Source organism: Eretmochelys imbricata, chromosome 23 (assembly GCF_965152235.1).
Source record: "Eretmochelys imbricata isolate rEreImb1 chromosome 23, rEreImb1.hap1, whole genome shotgun sequence".
Classification (NCBI taxonomy): domain Eukaryota; kingdom Metazoa; phylum Chordata; order Testudines; family Cheloniidae; genus Eretmochelys; species Eretmochelys imbricata.
The window spans coordinates 1,096,734-1,112,103 of NC_135594.1; the positions used below are offsets into that span (position 1 = coordinate 1,096,734).

The following is a 15,370-nucleotide window of genomic DNA, read 5'->3' on the forward strand; positions in this document are numbered from 1 at the left end:
ACCTGGTTCTTCTTGATGAACTGCTGCACGGCCTGCAGGCTGCTCCCGGGATCTCTCAAGGTGGCGAGTGGCAGCCGGTCCTGGACCCAGCTCTGGAGGGAGACGGGATGGAGCAGAGGAGCTGTGGCATGAAAACCGAGGGCTGGGCCCAGGCCGGGCCAGGGGGCCGGGGCGCAGTGTGAATGAAGCAAACCCGAGGGAACGGCAGCACCTGGATCAGACCCTGTGCACCAGACCCCGCCCGCCTGGTGTAAATCGGTGTCATTGCACTGGAGTCACTGGGCCGGATTGTAATCGTGGGATTCATTGTTTGTATTTTGTATAGTTTAGAAGAAGGATAAAGAAGAAGAAGATAACCATGTAGCATGTATGAAATGGACCGATGTACGCTGATTGTATTCTGCCGGCCACCCTGACTGGACCGCAGGAAGGAATGACTAATACATCGGACAGGCGGCCTGTGTCTGAACTGATGTTAAGGCAGGAAAAGAGCAGAACAGTCCTCATGGCTGATTCTGGTCACCTTTGGTTTAGGAAAAGTTTTCATGACAGTGTTTGCTATAAGGTCTTGTTTCTTATCTGCACTGCAAACCAAGTTGTGTGAGGTTCTTTTGTAATCCCTTTAGTAACCATATAACCCTTCCTAAAATGGATTCCTGCCTGAAAGTCTCTGTTCAATTGTTTGGGGTGAGGAAAGGATGGGTGCGTGGTTAAGGAAGAGTGTGAAAGCCTCACAAATGTCCAGATGTGTGAGAGACTTGGAGAAACAATCAGAAAACACCCATTGTAGCTGATGCTAAACGAGTTTAGCAGCACTGACGACCTCAGAGGTGAGGCAAACACCCCCGAAGGTGAGACAACAAATAAGAGAGAACAGCAGAAAACCCTGAGATTAACCCCATTTAAGGACTAAAGATTACAGAATGACATTGCAAAGTTAAACTTTCACCCAGACCACACCACATGATCCATTGTCTACAGCCAAGCTCTGAGATACAATCGCATTTGCTCCAACCCCTCAGACAGAGACAAACACCTACAAGATCTCTGTCAAGCATTCATACAACTACAATACCCACCTGCTGAAGTGAAGAAACAGACTGACAGAGCCAGAAGAGTGCCCAGAAATCACCTACTACAGGACAGGCCCAACAAAGAAAATAACAGAACGCCACTAGCCATCACCTTCAGCCCCCAACTAAAACCTCTCCAACGCATCATCAGGGATCTACAACCTATCCTGAAGGATGACCCATCACTCTCACAGATCTTGAGAAACAGGCCAGTCCTTGCTTACAGACAGCCCCCCAGCCTGAAGCAAATACTCACCAGCAACCACACACCACACAACAAAAACACTAACCCAGGAACCTATCCTTGCAACAAAGCCCGTTGCCAGCTGTGTCCACATATCTATTCAGGGGACACCATCACAGGGCCTAATAATATCAGCCACACTATCAGAGGCTCGTTCACCTGCGCATCTACAAATGTGATCTACGCCACCATGTGCCAGCAATGCCCCTCTGCCATGTACATTGGTCAAACTGGACAGTCTAAGAATAAAAGAATAAATGGACACAAATCGTAAAAGAATAAATGGACACAAATCAGATGTCAGGAATTATAACATTCAAAACCAGTTGGAGAACACTTCAATCTCTCTGGTCACTCGATTACAGACCTAAAAGTGGCAATTCTTCAAGAAAAAAACTTCAAAAACAGACTCCAGTGAGAGACTGCTGAATTAATTTGCAAACTGGATACAATTAACTTAGGCTTGAATAGAGACTGGGAGTGGATGGGTCATTACACAAAGTAAAACTATTTCTCCATGTTTATTTCCCCCCCCCCCCCACTTTTCCTCACACGTTCTTGTCAACTGCTGGAAATGGTCCACCTTGATTATCACTACAAAAGGTCCTTTCCCCCCCGCCACCCCGCTCTCCTGCTGGTAATAGCTCACCTTTCCTGATCACTCTCCTTACAGTGTGTATGGTAACACCCATTGTTTCGTGTTCTCTGTGTATATAAATCTCCCCACTGTATTTTCCACTGCGTGCATCCGATGAAGTGAGCTGTAGCTCACGAAAGCTTATGCTCAAATAAATTGGTTAGTCTCTAAGGTGCCACAAGTTCTCCTGTTCTTTTTGCGGATACAGACTAACACGGCTGCTGCTCTGAAACATTGCAAAGTCCACAGACTAAAGTGGGAATTTACAAGTATAAACCTGGGGTGTTTCGCTATAAGACTCTGGGGTCAGTCCTGCAAAGCCTCGGAGCATCGGATCGCGACCGACAGAGTCCAGCTCCTCACTCGCGCTCAGTCTGCCTGGCCGTTGGATTGACTCGGGCTACGCCAGACTGGGAACTGGAAGACCATCTGGGGTGTGTGTGTTTTACTTATAAGCATAACAAGATCCCCCCCCGGTGGAAATCGGTGTCACTCCATTGGTGTAAACTGGTGTCACTCCACTGGATTTATCAGGGCCAGCCCCCCAGCGTGTGCAAATCCGCGGCGTTCCGCTGATCTCAGAATGCACCAGTGCCCGGCCCCACAGGGCCCCACCTCGCAGGTGTGGGGCCGCCCCGACACTGCTTGGGCAGCCGGGAACTCCACCTCTCCAGCCCGCTCCATCCCTGGCCTTTCTGGTGACTGGGGCTCTAACCGGGTCCCTGCCTGCTGGGAGCCACTGGCCAGCTCCTGGAACTGGGGCAGGGGATGGGAAGCTGCCCCCCGTCCCCCCGGCAATCCCCGACTTACGATCTCGTCCTCCAGGTCGCGGCAGACCTGATGCACCTCCTTGGAAGCCAGCAGGATCCTCCTCCTCTCTTTCAGGGGCTCGATGAGGCGGACAATCCGTGTCCCCACCGCGTTCTGCTTCTCGTCCACCGCCTCCTTGCTGGCCGGCTCCAGGGGCAGGGAGGCCAGCTGCGCCTGGAGCTGCCCGGCCTCTTTGTACCACTCCTCCATCTGTGACTCCATCGTCTGCGAGAGACAGAGACAGCAGAGGGGTGAGGGCCAAGGGCTGAGCGTCGGGGGCAGGGCGGCAAGGCTGGGGGCTGGAGGGAGGCACGGGCCGGGCACGGTGCAGGACGGCGAACGATCACACGGGGTCCTTCTCACCTCGACCTTTACGAGCCACGTTCTTGGTGGAGAATGGGACTCGACTCCCAGCCCACCCCCGGCCCTGCCCGGGACACTAACTGGAGACAGGAGCCCCTGTGAGGGCCACTTGGACCCACGGCCGGCACGTCAGGCACTGTGTCACTGCACAGGAGCCAACAGGGCCCGATCCCCAGCCTGTAGCTCCTGGGGGCCTGACTCCCAGCTGCTCGTCCCCACCGGCGCACGATGAGCGTGAAAAGCTTCCCTTCCACGCACCCTGCGCTGGCGTGACCGGGAAGGGGGCAGGCAGCAGGCAGCGGTGGTTGGGACCCATGGAGCTGCGCTAATTTGCACCCACTTGGGATCTGGCCCCTCCGCTCCGGCCGGCCCCTGTGAAATCGCCTCATGGTGCTGTCTTCACGGAGGGGCAGCGGGAAGGGATCAGGCCCGGGGCTTTCAGCGCTTCCCCGAGCAGCCCCCTTCCTGCCCCGGGCCCGCAGGAGGCTGTTCTCCTTCCGGAGACGAATGAGCCCCGATCCCGCCTCAGGGGCGGCTGGGGGAAAGCCACCTGGGACTCATTTCCCATGTCTCGGTGGCAATGGAAGTGAAGAGACGGTCTCCCTGGTACGCACATCGCTGTGCCTGCGAAGGTCCCCCCGCCATGCCCCGGTGCCAGGGCCCTCGTTAGGTTAGACGCCAGCCTGCCACGGCGCGGGGCCTGGGATCACTCGGGGCCCCGGGGATCCAGCCCAGCGTTTCTGAGTCTGCGACACCGAGTTAGTTACTCCTGGGCAGCTGCACCTGGCTGGGAGCGGTCGGGGTGAACTGAGCTAGGCTGGAGGAAGCAGGGCTCCCCAGCCGGGCATGGATCTCAAACCCGGGATTACAGGCCCCGGCGACTGACCACGGCCGCCATCGGACCCCAGCTTCTGGGGATGTAACGAAGCGGGACTGTTCTGAATATTTCCTCTGAATACTGTAGGGGTGCCTCAGTTTCCCCTAGGCAGTTCTTAAGTCTCTAGATGATGGGATAAGGGGGTGTAATTGTTGCAGAGCAAAGGGCCAGGGTACATAAATGGCGACACTCTGTCTCCTGGCAACTGATGGCCTGGGCCCTTTCCCCCTGCAAGGTGGGAGCTAAAGGGTTGGAGAACAAAGGAATCCGGTGCCCTCCTGGCCCGGGAAAGGGACAAAGCCCAGAGGAGGAGGGGCTGGAGGGAGTTTCAGTTTGGGGCTGGCTGGGACATGGAGTGAAGGGCAGACTTGGTTGTCTGGCTCACTGCCCCCCAGAATGGACCCAGCTGAGGGGTCCTGTTCTCTGCACCTGCAAGCTCTGTTTTAGACCATGTTCCTGTCGTCTAATAAACCTCTGTTTTACTGGCTGGCTCAGAGTCCCGTCTGACTGCAGAGTTGGGGGGCAGGACCCTCTGGCTTCCCCAAGACCCCGCCTGGGCGGACTCGCTGTGGGAAGCGCACGGAGGGGCAGAGGATGCTGAAGGCTCCGAGGTCGGACCCAGGAAGGTGGAAGCCGGGTGAGCTGTGTGTCCTGAAGACAGGCTGCTCCCAGAGAGGAGACTCCCCCAGAGTCCTGCCTGGCTTCGTAGGGAGCAGGTCCAGAGCATGGACTGGGGACTCTGTGACAACTGGTGGCAGAGGTGGGATCTACTGCACCCCCACTTCCCAGCACAACGGGCCAAGACGTGCGGAATCCAAAGGGCTGCCCCAGTGTCCTCCTCACTGGGGTTATCTGCCAGCAGCGTGGTGCTTGGCAATCTGCTCCTAGGCAGCCTGTCCTCAGTGACAGGTCAGCTCCCGACACCAGCAGCCAGACCGGGCCTCACAGGGGTGTGAACGTGACTGGGAATCAGGGCCAGGCCCCTCCCAGCCACTCCAGAGACTGGCACCACGGCTGCAGAAACGGCTTGGCCAACTGCAAACACAGAGTCCTGGCTCCCAATCCCCTGCTCTAACCACTAGACCCCCCTCCGTTCCCAGAGCTGGGAGAGAACCCAGGAGTCCGGACGCCCAGTCCACCCCTTCACACTGCCTCCATGCAGCATCCCCACGTGCTGGGCTTGGTATCCCACGTCCAGCCCCCTCCCAGCTGGGCCCCGCCCAGCCCTACCTGGAGTTTCTTCAGCTGGTTGTTGACGGTGGCCAGGCTGGCACCAGCATCCACAGCCTGCAGCTGCCCCTCCATGTTCACCAGCCTCTTGTCCAGGTCCGCATAGCTCTGCACCAGCTGCTCCGCCTTGCTGGCCTCGAAGAGCTGCTGGGCCCTGGCCTGCGACGTGCTCTCGAGCTCTGCCCAGCACTGCCGGATCTCTTCCAGCTGCTTCCTCACCGAGCCGGCCAGCTCCGGCTTCTCCTCAATGAGCTGCCGGCCTTCCTGTGCGGGCAGAGGGCAGGATCAGCGCCAGACTCACCCTCTGCTGCAAAGCCAGGCCCGGCGCCCAGGCCCAGCCTGGGACCCCGCGGCTCCGCGAGGGCTGGGATCCTGGCCCCAGTGAGGTCAGCGGGGCAGGATTTCACCCCCTCGGGCCCAGAACCCGTCAACGGGGTTGCAGGGCTGCGGGGACGGCTCCTGACGCCTGCCTGCGCCTGTCCTAGCTTTGGCAAGCCAGGCGCAGACCTGTAACCGCCCCCCACCACCCGCCCAGCCAGAACCCGGCTCAGCACCTGCACCATGCACCCTTAGTCCCCATCGGTACGTCAGCGTATCGCCAGAGACATCGGCTGGGATCAGGGCCCCGTTGCGCCGGGTGCTGCTCAGACCCCAACTGAGATCAGGGCCCCATTGTGCCTGGGGGGGCTCACGGCTACACACACACAGGGCTGGGGGGGACACGGCTCCTCACACAGCTCAGGGGGGACATGAATCCACAAACACACACGCAGCTGGGGGGGACACGGATACACCCCCCCAGCACACACATTTTATAAGCAGCCTCATTGCTTCTGCCTGGGAAAGGTCTCTGTGCCCCCCCAGGGCTCCCTCACACCAAAGGCGGTCGGTGGAGGACACAGGCCGCCCCGCAGCCCTCTGCGCCTGCGAAGCACCCTGGCATCCCTTGTGCGACCCCCGGGCCCAGCCCCTGCTCCCAGCAGCGCCCAGAGCCAGACGTAGGGGAGACGGTTCCCCCACTGAATCCAACCCTTCCCGGGGGCGGGGGGCGGCCTGACCCCTGCGAGCCGCGGAGCCCCCTGCCTCTCCCTGGCGCTGGGCTCTGACCCCGGCCCCAGTCTGTGGGCACAGCGGGCTCGGCTCTGCAGTGTGAGCTAGTCTGATCCCCCCACCCGCTGGGCGAGGGGGATCGCAGGTCCCCCCCGCCCGCCACCCCCGGGCTGGGGGCCTCACGGCGGGGGCACGCGGTGGTTCTGTGCCCAGCACACGGGCCGGCAGCGCCTGATCCGGGCGGGCGCTTCGGATCGCTGGGCCGCGGCTCCACTCAGGGCACAGACGGTGCCAGCCGGGGGTCTGTTCCCTGCCCGGCGTCCAGCTGCTCCAGCTTCAAGGGCACGACACCATTTACGCCTGCTTAGGAGCTGGTCCGAGCGGCAGGCAGCGCTCCCCCCCGCTGCTGCCCCCGAAGGACAATTTAACGTCAGGGGGTTTATTGGGGTGGGGGGTCCCCCTGCTCCAGAGACGCAGGCCCCAGGTCCGGTCCCCTTGGTGCAGCTCCCTGGAATCCCTCCAGCTTTACCCCCGGTGAGCTGTCTCGGGGCCTCCGGCAGGGCCGCCCCGGGCGCCCACGCCTGCAGGCCGGGGGTCCACGCTGCGGCAGCCCACCGAGAGCAGGCGGCTGCGGGGGTGAGGCCCCCCGACGCCCCCGTCGCCTCCCCCTCTCTGCAGAGCACACGCCGGCAGGCTGGCGGCCGAGATGCCAGCCCGGACGCCCAGGCCGGCCAGGCTGCCTCGGGCCGGGACACGTCCCCCAGTGCCAATGCTGCGAACGGCAGGCGGCAGGGCCGGGGCCTGTTCTCATAGGGACCCCCGACTTTCCGCCCCAGGGGGCGCAAGGCAAGGGCCGGGCACCGTGCCAGGCCGGGCACCCCCTGCCCCGGGGATGGACAGGAGCGCGGGGTCGGAACGCAGCTCCCCGGGGGCAGGGAACGAGCTGAGCCCGCGGGGGAGGGCTGGGGAGTTGGGGGTCCCTCCCGGGGCGCACCCGCTCCCCGTCTCACCTGCTCGATCTGCTCCAGCCACTCGCGGTTCTGCGCCAGCTCGGCCAGGAACGCCCGGTGCCGCAGCCAGCGCTGGTGGGGCTTGGCCGCCGGGTCCCCGGCCATGGGCCGCTTCTCCTTCATCCAGCCGGCCAGCTGCGGGCACAGAGCGGGGCTGAGCCGCGGGGTCCCCGCCCCGCGCCCCGCCCCGCTCAGCCCCCGCTGCCGCAGCCACCCGCGCCGCGTCCCCCCCGCGCGTCATGCGGGGCCGGGCGGCTGCGCTGGGGAGGGGAGCCCGGCCCCGCACGGCGCCTTGCATCAGCCGGGCCCGGGGGGGCTCCCAGCTCAGCTGGGGCGTGACCTTGCTGGGCTGGGGGGCCGGGGCCACGTGAGAACAGAGACAGGCAGGCAGAGGGGTCGGGGTGGGGACGGACAGAGGGACAGACAGACAGGGTAGCTATGGGGACGGACGGAGGGGCAGGTGTGGGGATGGACGGACAGGGTAGCTATGGAGGGGGTAGATGGGACTGGGGACAGAGGATGGACAGACGGGTCCGTGTGGGGTCGGACAGAGGGGTCAGTGTGGGGACGGACAGAGGGACAGACAGACAGGGTAGCTATGGGGACGGACGGAGGGGCAGGTGTGGGGATGGACGGACAGGGTAGCTATGGAGTGGGTAGATGGGACTGGGGGCAGAGGATGGACAGACGGGTCCGTGTGGGGTCGGACAGAGGGGTCAGTGTGGGGACGGACAGAGGGACAGACAGACAGGGTAGCTATGGGGACGGACGGAGGGTCAGGTGTGGGGATGGACGGACAGGGTAGCTATGGAGGGGGTAGATGGGACTTGGGACAGAGGATGGACAGACGGGTCCGTGTGGGGTCGGACAGAGGGGTCAGTGTGGGGACGGACAGAGGGACAGACAGACAGGGTAGCTATGGGGATGGACGGAGGGGCAGGTGTGGGGATGGACGGACAGGGTAGCTATGGAGGGGGTAGATGGGACTGGGGACAGAGGACGGACAGACGGGTCCGTGTGGGGATGGACAGAGGGGTCAGTGTGGGGACAGACAGACGAGCGGTGTGGGGACGGACAGAGGGACAGACAGACAGGGAAGCTATGGGGACAGATGGAGGGGCAGGTGTGGGGATGGACAGACAGGGTAGCTATGGAGAAGGACAGGGGGTAGATCTGTGGACAGAGGATGGACAGACGGGTCCATGTGGGGATGGACAGACAAGCAGTGTGGGGACAGACAGAGGGACAGACAGGTAGAGGGGAAGCTATGGACAATTCTGGACACCCCAGGATCTGGATTCACCTCCCTTTGGTGCCCTGAGGAGCTGTGGAGGGGGTCAGGCTCCAGGTGCGACTCAGCACTGACCCCCCCAGAGAGGGACGGCCCGTGACCTTCTCTGGGCCCTGCCAATGGCTCCCCCAGGTCTTCCAAACAAATGGACCCGAAACAGCCCACCCCTCTCCTGCCACCGACCCCGAGAGATCCAGCCACACAGGGAGGCTGGGGCAGAGCCAGGGACAGAACCCAGGCGTCCTGGCTCCCAGCCTCCCGCTCTAACCACTAGACCCGCCTCCCCTTCCCAGAGTCCAGCATCCCAGGGCCCCTCCAGCATCCCAGGACTCCCAGGCTGCAGGGGCCCATGTCCCAGCGACGGCCCCCCCCCACGCTCTACGGGGCCCAATCTCCCAGCAGTTGCACCCTGGGCTGCGCCCCCCTCCAACGGGCGCCGGGTTAACTAGAACCCGGGTCACTGCAGCTGGATCTGCCTGCATCGGGGCACTGGCAGCCCCGCAGATTCACGGCTTCCCAGGCCAGAAGGGCTCGTTGGGATCCTCTCGCCAGCACCCCTGGGCCCAGAGCTGCTTTCTGAGCATTTCCAGAGGGGCAGGGCTGGAGCATCCCCCTGGTTAGTTATACCTGCTGCCCCGTCCTGCATGTCAATCCACCGACCTGTCCCAGAGCCCGCAGCACGGGGCCCCGGCCCCCTGCACAGCAGGGAGGGGGCAGCCGGGCCGAATCCTGGCCCACAAGGTCGCAGTGACACTCAACCCTGGCCCGGTCACCCCCTCGCCGTGCCAGGCCTCACCTGCCAGCTGCTCTCGGCACTGGGGCTGGACAGGAGGCGGGAGGGACCTGTCCCCGGCGGGTGGGGCTGGCCGCAGGAAGGGGGAGCCGGGGCCGCCTGGCGCAGGGGCCGGGGGTGTGTGTGTGTCCCGTCTCCAGCTGTGCAGCAGGGCCTGGGGCAAGGGGCCCAATCCCCAGCTGGTGTAAATCAGCATCGCTCTGCTGGGACCACTGGCTGGCTGACACCCGCAGAGGGGCTGGCCCACAAAGCCCCGGGTGCTTGCCCTGGAGCCATGAGTGGGCCAGATTCTCAGCTGGTGTAAATTGGCCCAATTCTATTTACATTAATGCAGCTACGCTGGTTTACACCAGCTGGGGCCCTGGCCCAGTCACTCCACAGCCCCATTGTTATTCCAGCCCTCCTCTTCCGCCTCCCCACAGCTCTGCCGGTGCCCCTCACACCCGACCCGCAGCCCCTGCTAGCCCAGCCCTGGGCCCCCCAGCTCTGTCGGTGCCCCTCACTCCTGACCCGCAGCCCCTGCTAGCCCAGCCCTGGGCCCCCCAGCTCTGCCGGTGCCCCTCACTCCTGACCCGCAGCCCCTGCTAGCCCAGCCCTGGGCCCCCCAGCTCTGCCAGTGCCCCTCACTCCTGACCCGCAGCCCCTGCTAGCCCAGCCCTGGGCCCCCCAGCTCTGCCGGTGCCCCTCACTCCTGACCCGCAGCCCCTGCTAGCCCAGCCCTGGGCCCCCCAGCTCTGCCGGTGCCCCTCACACCCGACCCGCAGCCCCTGCTAGCCCAGCCCTGGGCCCCCCAGCTCTGCCGGTGCCCCTCACTCCCAACCTACACTCACGTGCTCTGTGGGCAGCCCTGAGCTAAGGGCCCCGGCAGGAAAGTCGGGGGCACCGCAGCTGCTCGTCAATGCCCAGCTGTGCCCAGGGCTGGCTCAGGCCCCCAGCCGCCCGCAAGCACCGGAGCCAGCTCGGAGAAAGGGGGCAGATTGCGGCGCGCCATGCGCTGGGCCTGCCCCTCTCCCCCCAGCACAATTCATTACCATAGCACCCGCGCTGCCTGGAAACGCACCAGCTGCCCTAATTAGAGGCAGTGCTGGGTGGGGGCAGGGCTAGCCACACAAATGAGGCAGGAGCCCGAATACATTTCGCTATTGAAATAATCAGCGGCTGGGGCTGAATTCAGCTCTTGGATGCATGGGGCTCCCCTTCTGCCTGACTGCATCGTCCGTCCCCCATCCCCACGTACGCCCCGCTGGCTGCCAGGCAGCCCCTCGCTAGGTCTGCGTCCAGCCCTCAGCGATCCTGCCCCTCTGCCCCCTGGCACCCCTCACCACAGTGCCAGGGCGCGTCCCCCAGCCGCAGCCCCCTGGCCCGGCCATGCTGGGGAGCCTTGGCCATCCCAGCCGCTTCCACCACCCATGAGGAGACAGACGGGGGCTGAGCTGCCATGTAGCCAGCCCAGCTCAGTGAAGGCTCTGTCCATGCCCCCGAGGCCAGCGCTGTGGGCAGACCTGGTGGAGAGACTTGGCTGGACTCTATTTCCCGACAGGGATTCCCAGCCCCCTGCCCCGGTTCTGAACCCTGACGTTCCCGCCAGCCACGGCCCACCTGGAGCGTTCGCCCCGTCTCCAGGCCCAGCTGGCATTGCGGGGCTGCTCAATGCAAGTGTCCAGCTCGGGAGGAGAGGTTTGGAGACCAGGAGTCCAACTCCCCCCATGCGTCCCCCCCGACTCCAGACAGTGCTGAGCCCCCCATTGAGGCATCCCAAGCGGGCCCCTCTGGAGCCAGGGCGCCCCCTGCTCCTTCCCGGAGCTCGGTGAGGAAGCGGTGTAGAACGCCGCTCTGCATGGCCAACCCAACAGGTGCCCGCCGAGGTCAGTGCCCTGCTCGCCCCAGCCACGGGCAGCCTGGCTCCTTGGCGCGCCCTGGCCCGTGGGAAAGCCAAGCGCCCATGGGAACAGAGCCCCGCCAGAAATGCCAGCAGCAGGCGGGGAGCCGTGAGCATGGGGCTGCCGGCTGCAGGACGCACGTCACCCCGCACGGGGCCGGGGCCGCACCTCGTGACAGTTCTGCAGGAAACGCTGCAGACCCAAGTGGTCGGTCAGCTGCTGCATCCGCTCCTGGGCCAGCTGGAAGTTCCGGTGGCTCCTGCAGAAACGAAAGGTGCTGGCTCAGCTCCCTGCGGTTCCCGCTGCTCCGCCCCTCGCCGGGGCCTTCCAGCTGGAGGGATCCCAGGAGCAGAGGTGGAAACACCCAGCAGGAGACCTGCCCTTCATAGCGCCTGTCTCCAAACGCGCCCGGCTGTCACTGCATTTCAGGAGCATCGAGAGACCCAGATCAGGGCCCAGACCCGGCCGAGATCAGGGTCCCGTCGCGCTGGGCGCTGCCCAGACCCCGGCCGAGATCAGGCCCCGTCGCGCTGGGCGCTACCCAGACCCCGGCCGAGATCAGGGCCCCGTTGCGCTGGGCGCTGCCCAGACCCCGGCCGAGATCAGGGCCCCGTCACGCTGGGCGCTGCCCAGACCCCGGCCAAGATCAGGCCTCATCACACCGCGCGCTGCCCAGACCCCACCCGAGACCAGGGCCCCGTCGAGCCTGGCGCTGCCCAGACCCAAACCGAGATCAGGGCCCTGTCGTGCCGGGCGCTGCCCAGACCCCGGCCGAGATCAGGCCCCATCACACCGCGCACTGCCCAGACCCCAGCTGAGATCAGGGCCCCATTGAGCCGGGCGCTGCCCAGACCCCGACCGAGATCAGGGCCCCGTCGAGCCTGGCGCTACCCAGACCCCGACTGAAATCAAGGCCCCGTCGAGCCAGGCACTGCCCAGACCCCGGCCGAGATCAGGGTCCCGTTGTGCCGGGTGCTGCCCAGACCCTGACCGAGATCAGGCCCCGGCCGAGATCAGGGCCCCGTGGTGCCAGGCGCTGCCCAGACAGAACCAGAGACAGTCCCTGCTCCAAAGAGCTCCCAGTCTGAACAGACAATGGGGAAACTGAAGCAAAGGGGGGGGAAACAGCAGATAATCCAGGTGTTCTGACCCCCTGTCACCGAGTCCCCGGGCCATGCTCTGGAACAATTACACCCCCTTATCCCACCACCTAGAGACTTAAGAAATGCATAGGGGAAACTGAGGCACCCCTACAGTATTCAGAGGAAACATTAAGAACAGTCCCACTTCGTCACACCCCCACTCCCAGTCCCACTGCCCTACTCACCAGCCTCCCCTGACTTGACTGGGAGTTCAGCACACATGGGTTTCACCCTGACCAGGGGTCTGAACTGTCTGGCTGGCACGAGGCTCCCCGGGCCTGCCAGGGCCATACCAAGCTGGCACCACCCTCTGGCCAGGCACAGCCAAGGAGCCAAGCAGGACCCCAGAGCGGGTGTTTGCTCCGGGCTGGGCAGAACCCACAGGCCAGGGAGGGAGGGTGGCCCAAGCCCTGCGGAGCATCGACTGGCAATGGGATCCAGGCTCAGCTGTGAGCCAATCGCCCTCTCCGAGGGGCTCGGATCAGTCCTGAGAGGAGCCCGGGATGGGTCCTACATCTCCAGGGAAGGGCTTTGCCAGGAGTCCCAGGGCCTTTCCCCAGAGCTGCTTCAGCTCTGGCTGTGGTATCTCCAGACACTTTGGGGGGGCAAACCCAAGCTCCCCGCCTGCCCCAGGGACATGGGGAGAGGCCGTGGGATAGGAGGCCCTGAAGAACGAAGCTCCCAGGTCCTGGCAGGCTCGGCCCTCCTGCAGGGCGGGAAGAAACGGGGCAAAGCACCCGGCGAGGACTCTGGAGAATTACCCACAATCATCCGAGCGGGCGGAGACGGGCTCTGACCTGTCTGTGCAGCACCTGGCACAGGGGGTCCTGCTTCAGGACTGGGGACCCTCTGAGCTGCCGTAGCACGGACCAGACCAATCGAAAGCATTAGGAACGGAATCACTGGGCCCCGGGCCTGCCAGCGTCCCTTCGTTCCCACAGCCACCGCTGCCACGACCACCATCACCCAGGCCAGGCCGCTGTACCCGGCCCAACAGCGCGAGAGACAGAACAACCGGCCCCAGCTCGTACCCAGCACCCACCACTGGGACCTCCAAGCGCCATACAAAGCAGGGTGGGCGTATGACCCCATTTAACAGCTGGGCAAACTGAGCGACCGAGTGCAGTCGAGAGCTCCCTGGTCAGCCGGTGCCTGGGCAGAGCCGGGTCTCCTGACCCCCAGCCAGCTCCTACCCACTGGGCCCCAAATTCAACGCGGGATCCACACGCACTCGCTTTGGCCAGGGCAGGCCGCAAATCGAGGGACACAAGCCTCGCCACATACTCATTTAGGGCATAATTCCAGCAAATGAGGCCAAGCGGCCTAGTTTTTAAGCCTCTCCTGGCAGCCGAGACAGGAGGTTCGGGACGGCCCAGGAGACGGGGCAAAGGAGGGCAGCGAACTGAGCTGGAATGAGCAGACGACCGATGCCCAGGACAAGGCAAACGATTCAATTAACCCCGTGCCTCATTATTCGTTACAAACGCACCCCACAACAGTGGCTCTAGCCGGTGGGCGCGGATAAATATCCTGACGATTCCACTGTAATCGAGGGTGGAAGGAGATTAGCGGGAGGGACACCTGGCCTGGAGAGGTCAAGGGGAACGGAGACGCGGGGGTGGCAGCTGCCGACCCGACCCACCGCACGGAGGGGAGAGAAGCACTTCACTGGCAGCCCAGGGCCTTTCATCTCAGACGTCAGGGTTCCCCAGCACCCCCCACACGCAGGAACCAGCTCCTGGATCCATCGGGGCACCTGTACCCCCATCACCGCAGCCTCTGGGCATCTCCGAGTCCCGAAGGGACGTCTCCTCCCTCCGCCCATGTGGCACTGTTCTGCCCATTGCCCGGGGGACACGGAGAGACCCGGGCCCAGGGGCGCTCGTACCTGACCCCCACCGATTTCGAGGGGCTCTGGTCCCGAACCCCTCAGGGAGCTTGTGAGAGGTCACGGGGGAGTCCGTGGTGCAGTGGGGGACTGAACCCGGGTCTCTGGTGCGTGGGTGAGACAGGGGCTGACCGGAGCCTGGGCCCGGCAGGGTCACGGGGGGGCTAAGCAGCACTTGGCCTGCGGGGGGCAATCCCCCAGAAGCAGCCCCCTGGGGAAGTCGCGGCCCAGCTGGAGGGGACAGCCAGGTGGCTCGGGCCGGGAAGGGGCACGTGCCAGGCGCTGCGTGGGGCCTACTTGGCTCTGAGCTCTGCCATCTCCTCCTGGGCGCGCTCGCTGTAGGGGCTGCCCTGGCGCACCAGGCTCTCCCCGGCCTGCAGGGCCAGCGTCGTCCTCGGCATGCTCAGCTCCATGGTGGTTACGAAATCCTTGTGCTTCTTGATGGCCTTCTCCACCGCCTCCACCGTGGTGGGGAGCTCCGCGTGGGCCAGGGTGGACTCCTGGGGGGGAGCGGGAGGGCAGGGGTTAACACTCAGCGCTTGGGCAGCCTGCAAACCTCCCCCCGACCACACACTCCCCCCACCGGCTCCCCCCGTGGTGGGAGGAAACTGAGGCACAGAGGGGGAAGCCACGTGCCTGGGGTCACCCAGCAGGTCATGGGATAAAGCTGGGAAGAGAGTCCTGGTGCCCAGCATCCCCCTCTCCCCGGTATAACCACTAGATCTCACTCCCCTCCCAGACCTGGGGGTAGAACCCAGGAGTCCTGGCTCCCAGACCCCTGCTCTAACCACTAGTCCCCACCCACTCCCCAAGCCAGGGATAGAAAATCCCTCCCCGTCTTTCCTTCTCCGCCACGTTTGGGGCCATGCGCACAGCGGCCCCACTGCCAGGCAGCTGCGCTCAGAGGCGCCTGGCAGCCGTCGCTCTGCGTTGGCGTCAGTTGGACGCAGCCCGCGGCAAATGCCAGCTCCCCCGTTGCCAGCCTGAGCGGAGGAGCAGAGCCGCTCCCCTGGGCTCAGGCCTGGCTCCAAGCCTGTGGGCTTTGGGTCAAGCCCCTCATGCTGGGCACCGCAGGGGGGCCA

The 15,370-nt window shown here is 64.0% G+C and overlaps 1 protein-coding gene across 1 annotated transcript in view; it reads right to left on the reverse strand.

The window, feature by feature from the left end:
- Positions 1-15,370, reverse strand: part of SPTBN4 (spectrin beta, non-erythrocytic 4) — a 55,706-nt gene that overhangs the window by 16,980 nt on the left and 23,356 nt on the right. The window contains exons 17-22 of the mRNA XM_077840082.1: positions 14,586-14,788; positions 11,427-11,517; positions 7,295-7,429; positions 5,235-5,498; positions 2,765-2,989; positions 3-92 (exon numbers count right to left, since the gene is read on the reverse strand). Coding sequence (XP_077696208.1) covers positions 3-92; positions 2,765-2,989; positions 5,235-5,498; positions 7,295-7,429; positions 11,427-11,517; positions 14,586-14,788 — 1,008 coding nt within the window. The remainder of the gene's footprint in view (positions 1-2; positions 93-2,764; positions 2,990-5,234; positions 5,499-7,294; positions 7,430-11,426; positions 11,518-14,585; positions 14,789-15,370) is intronic.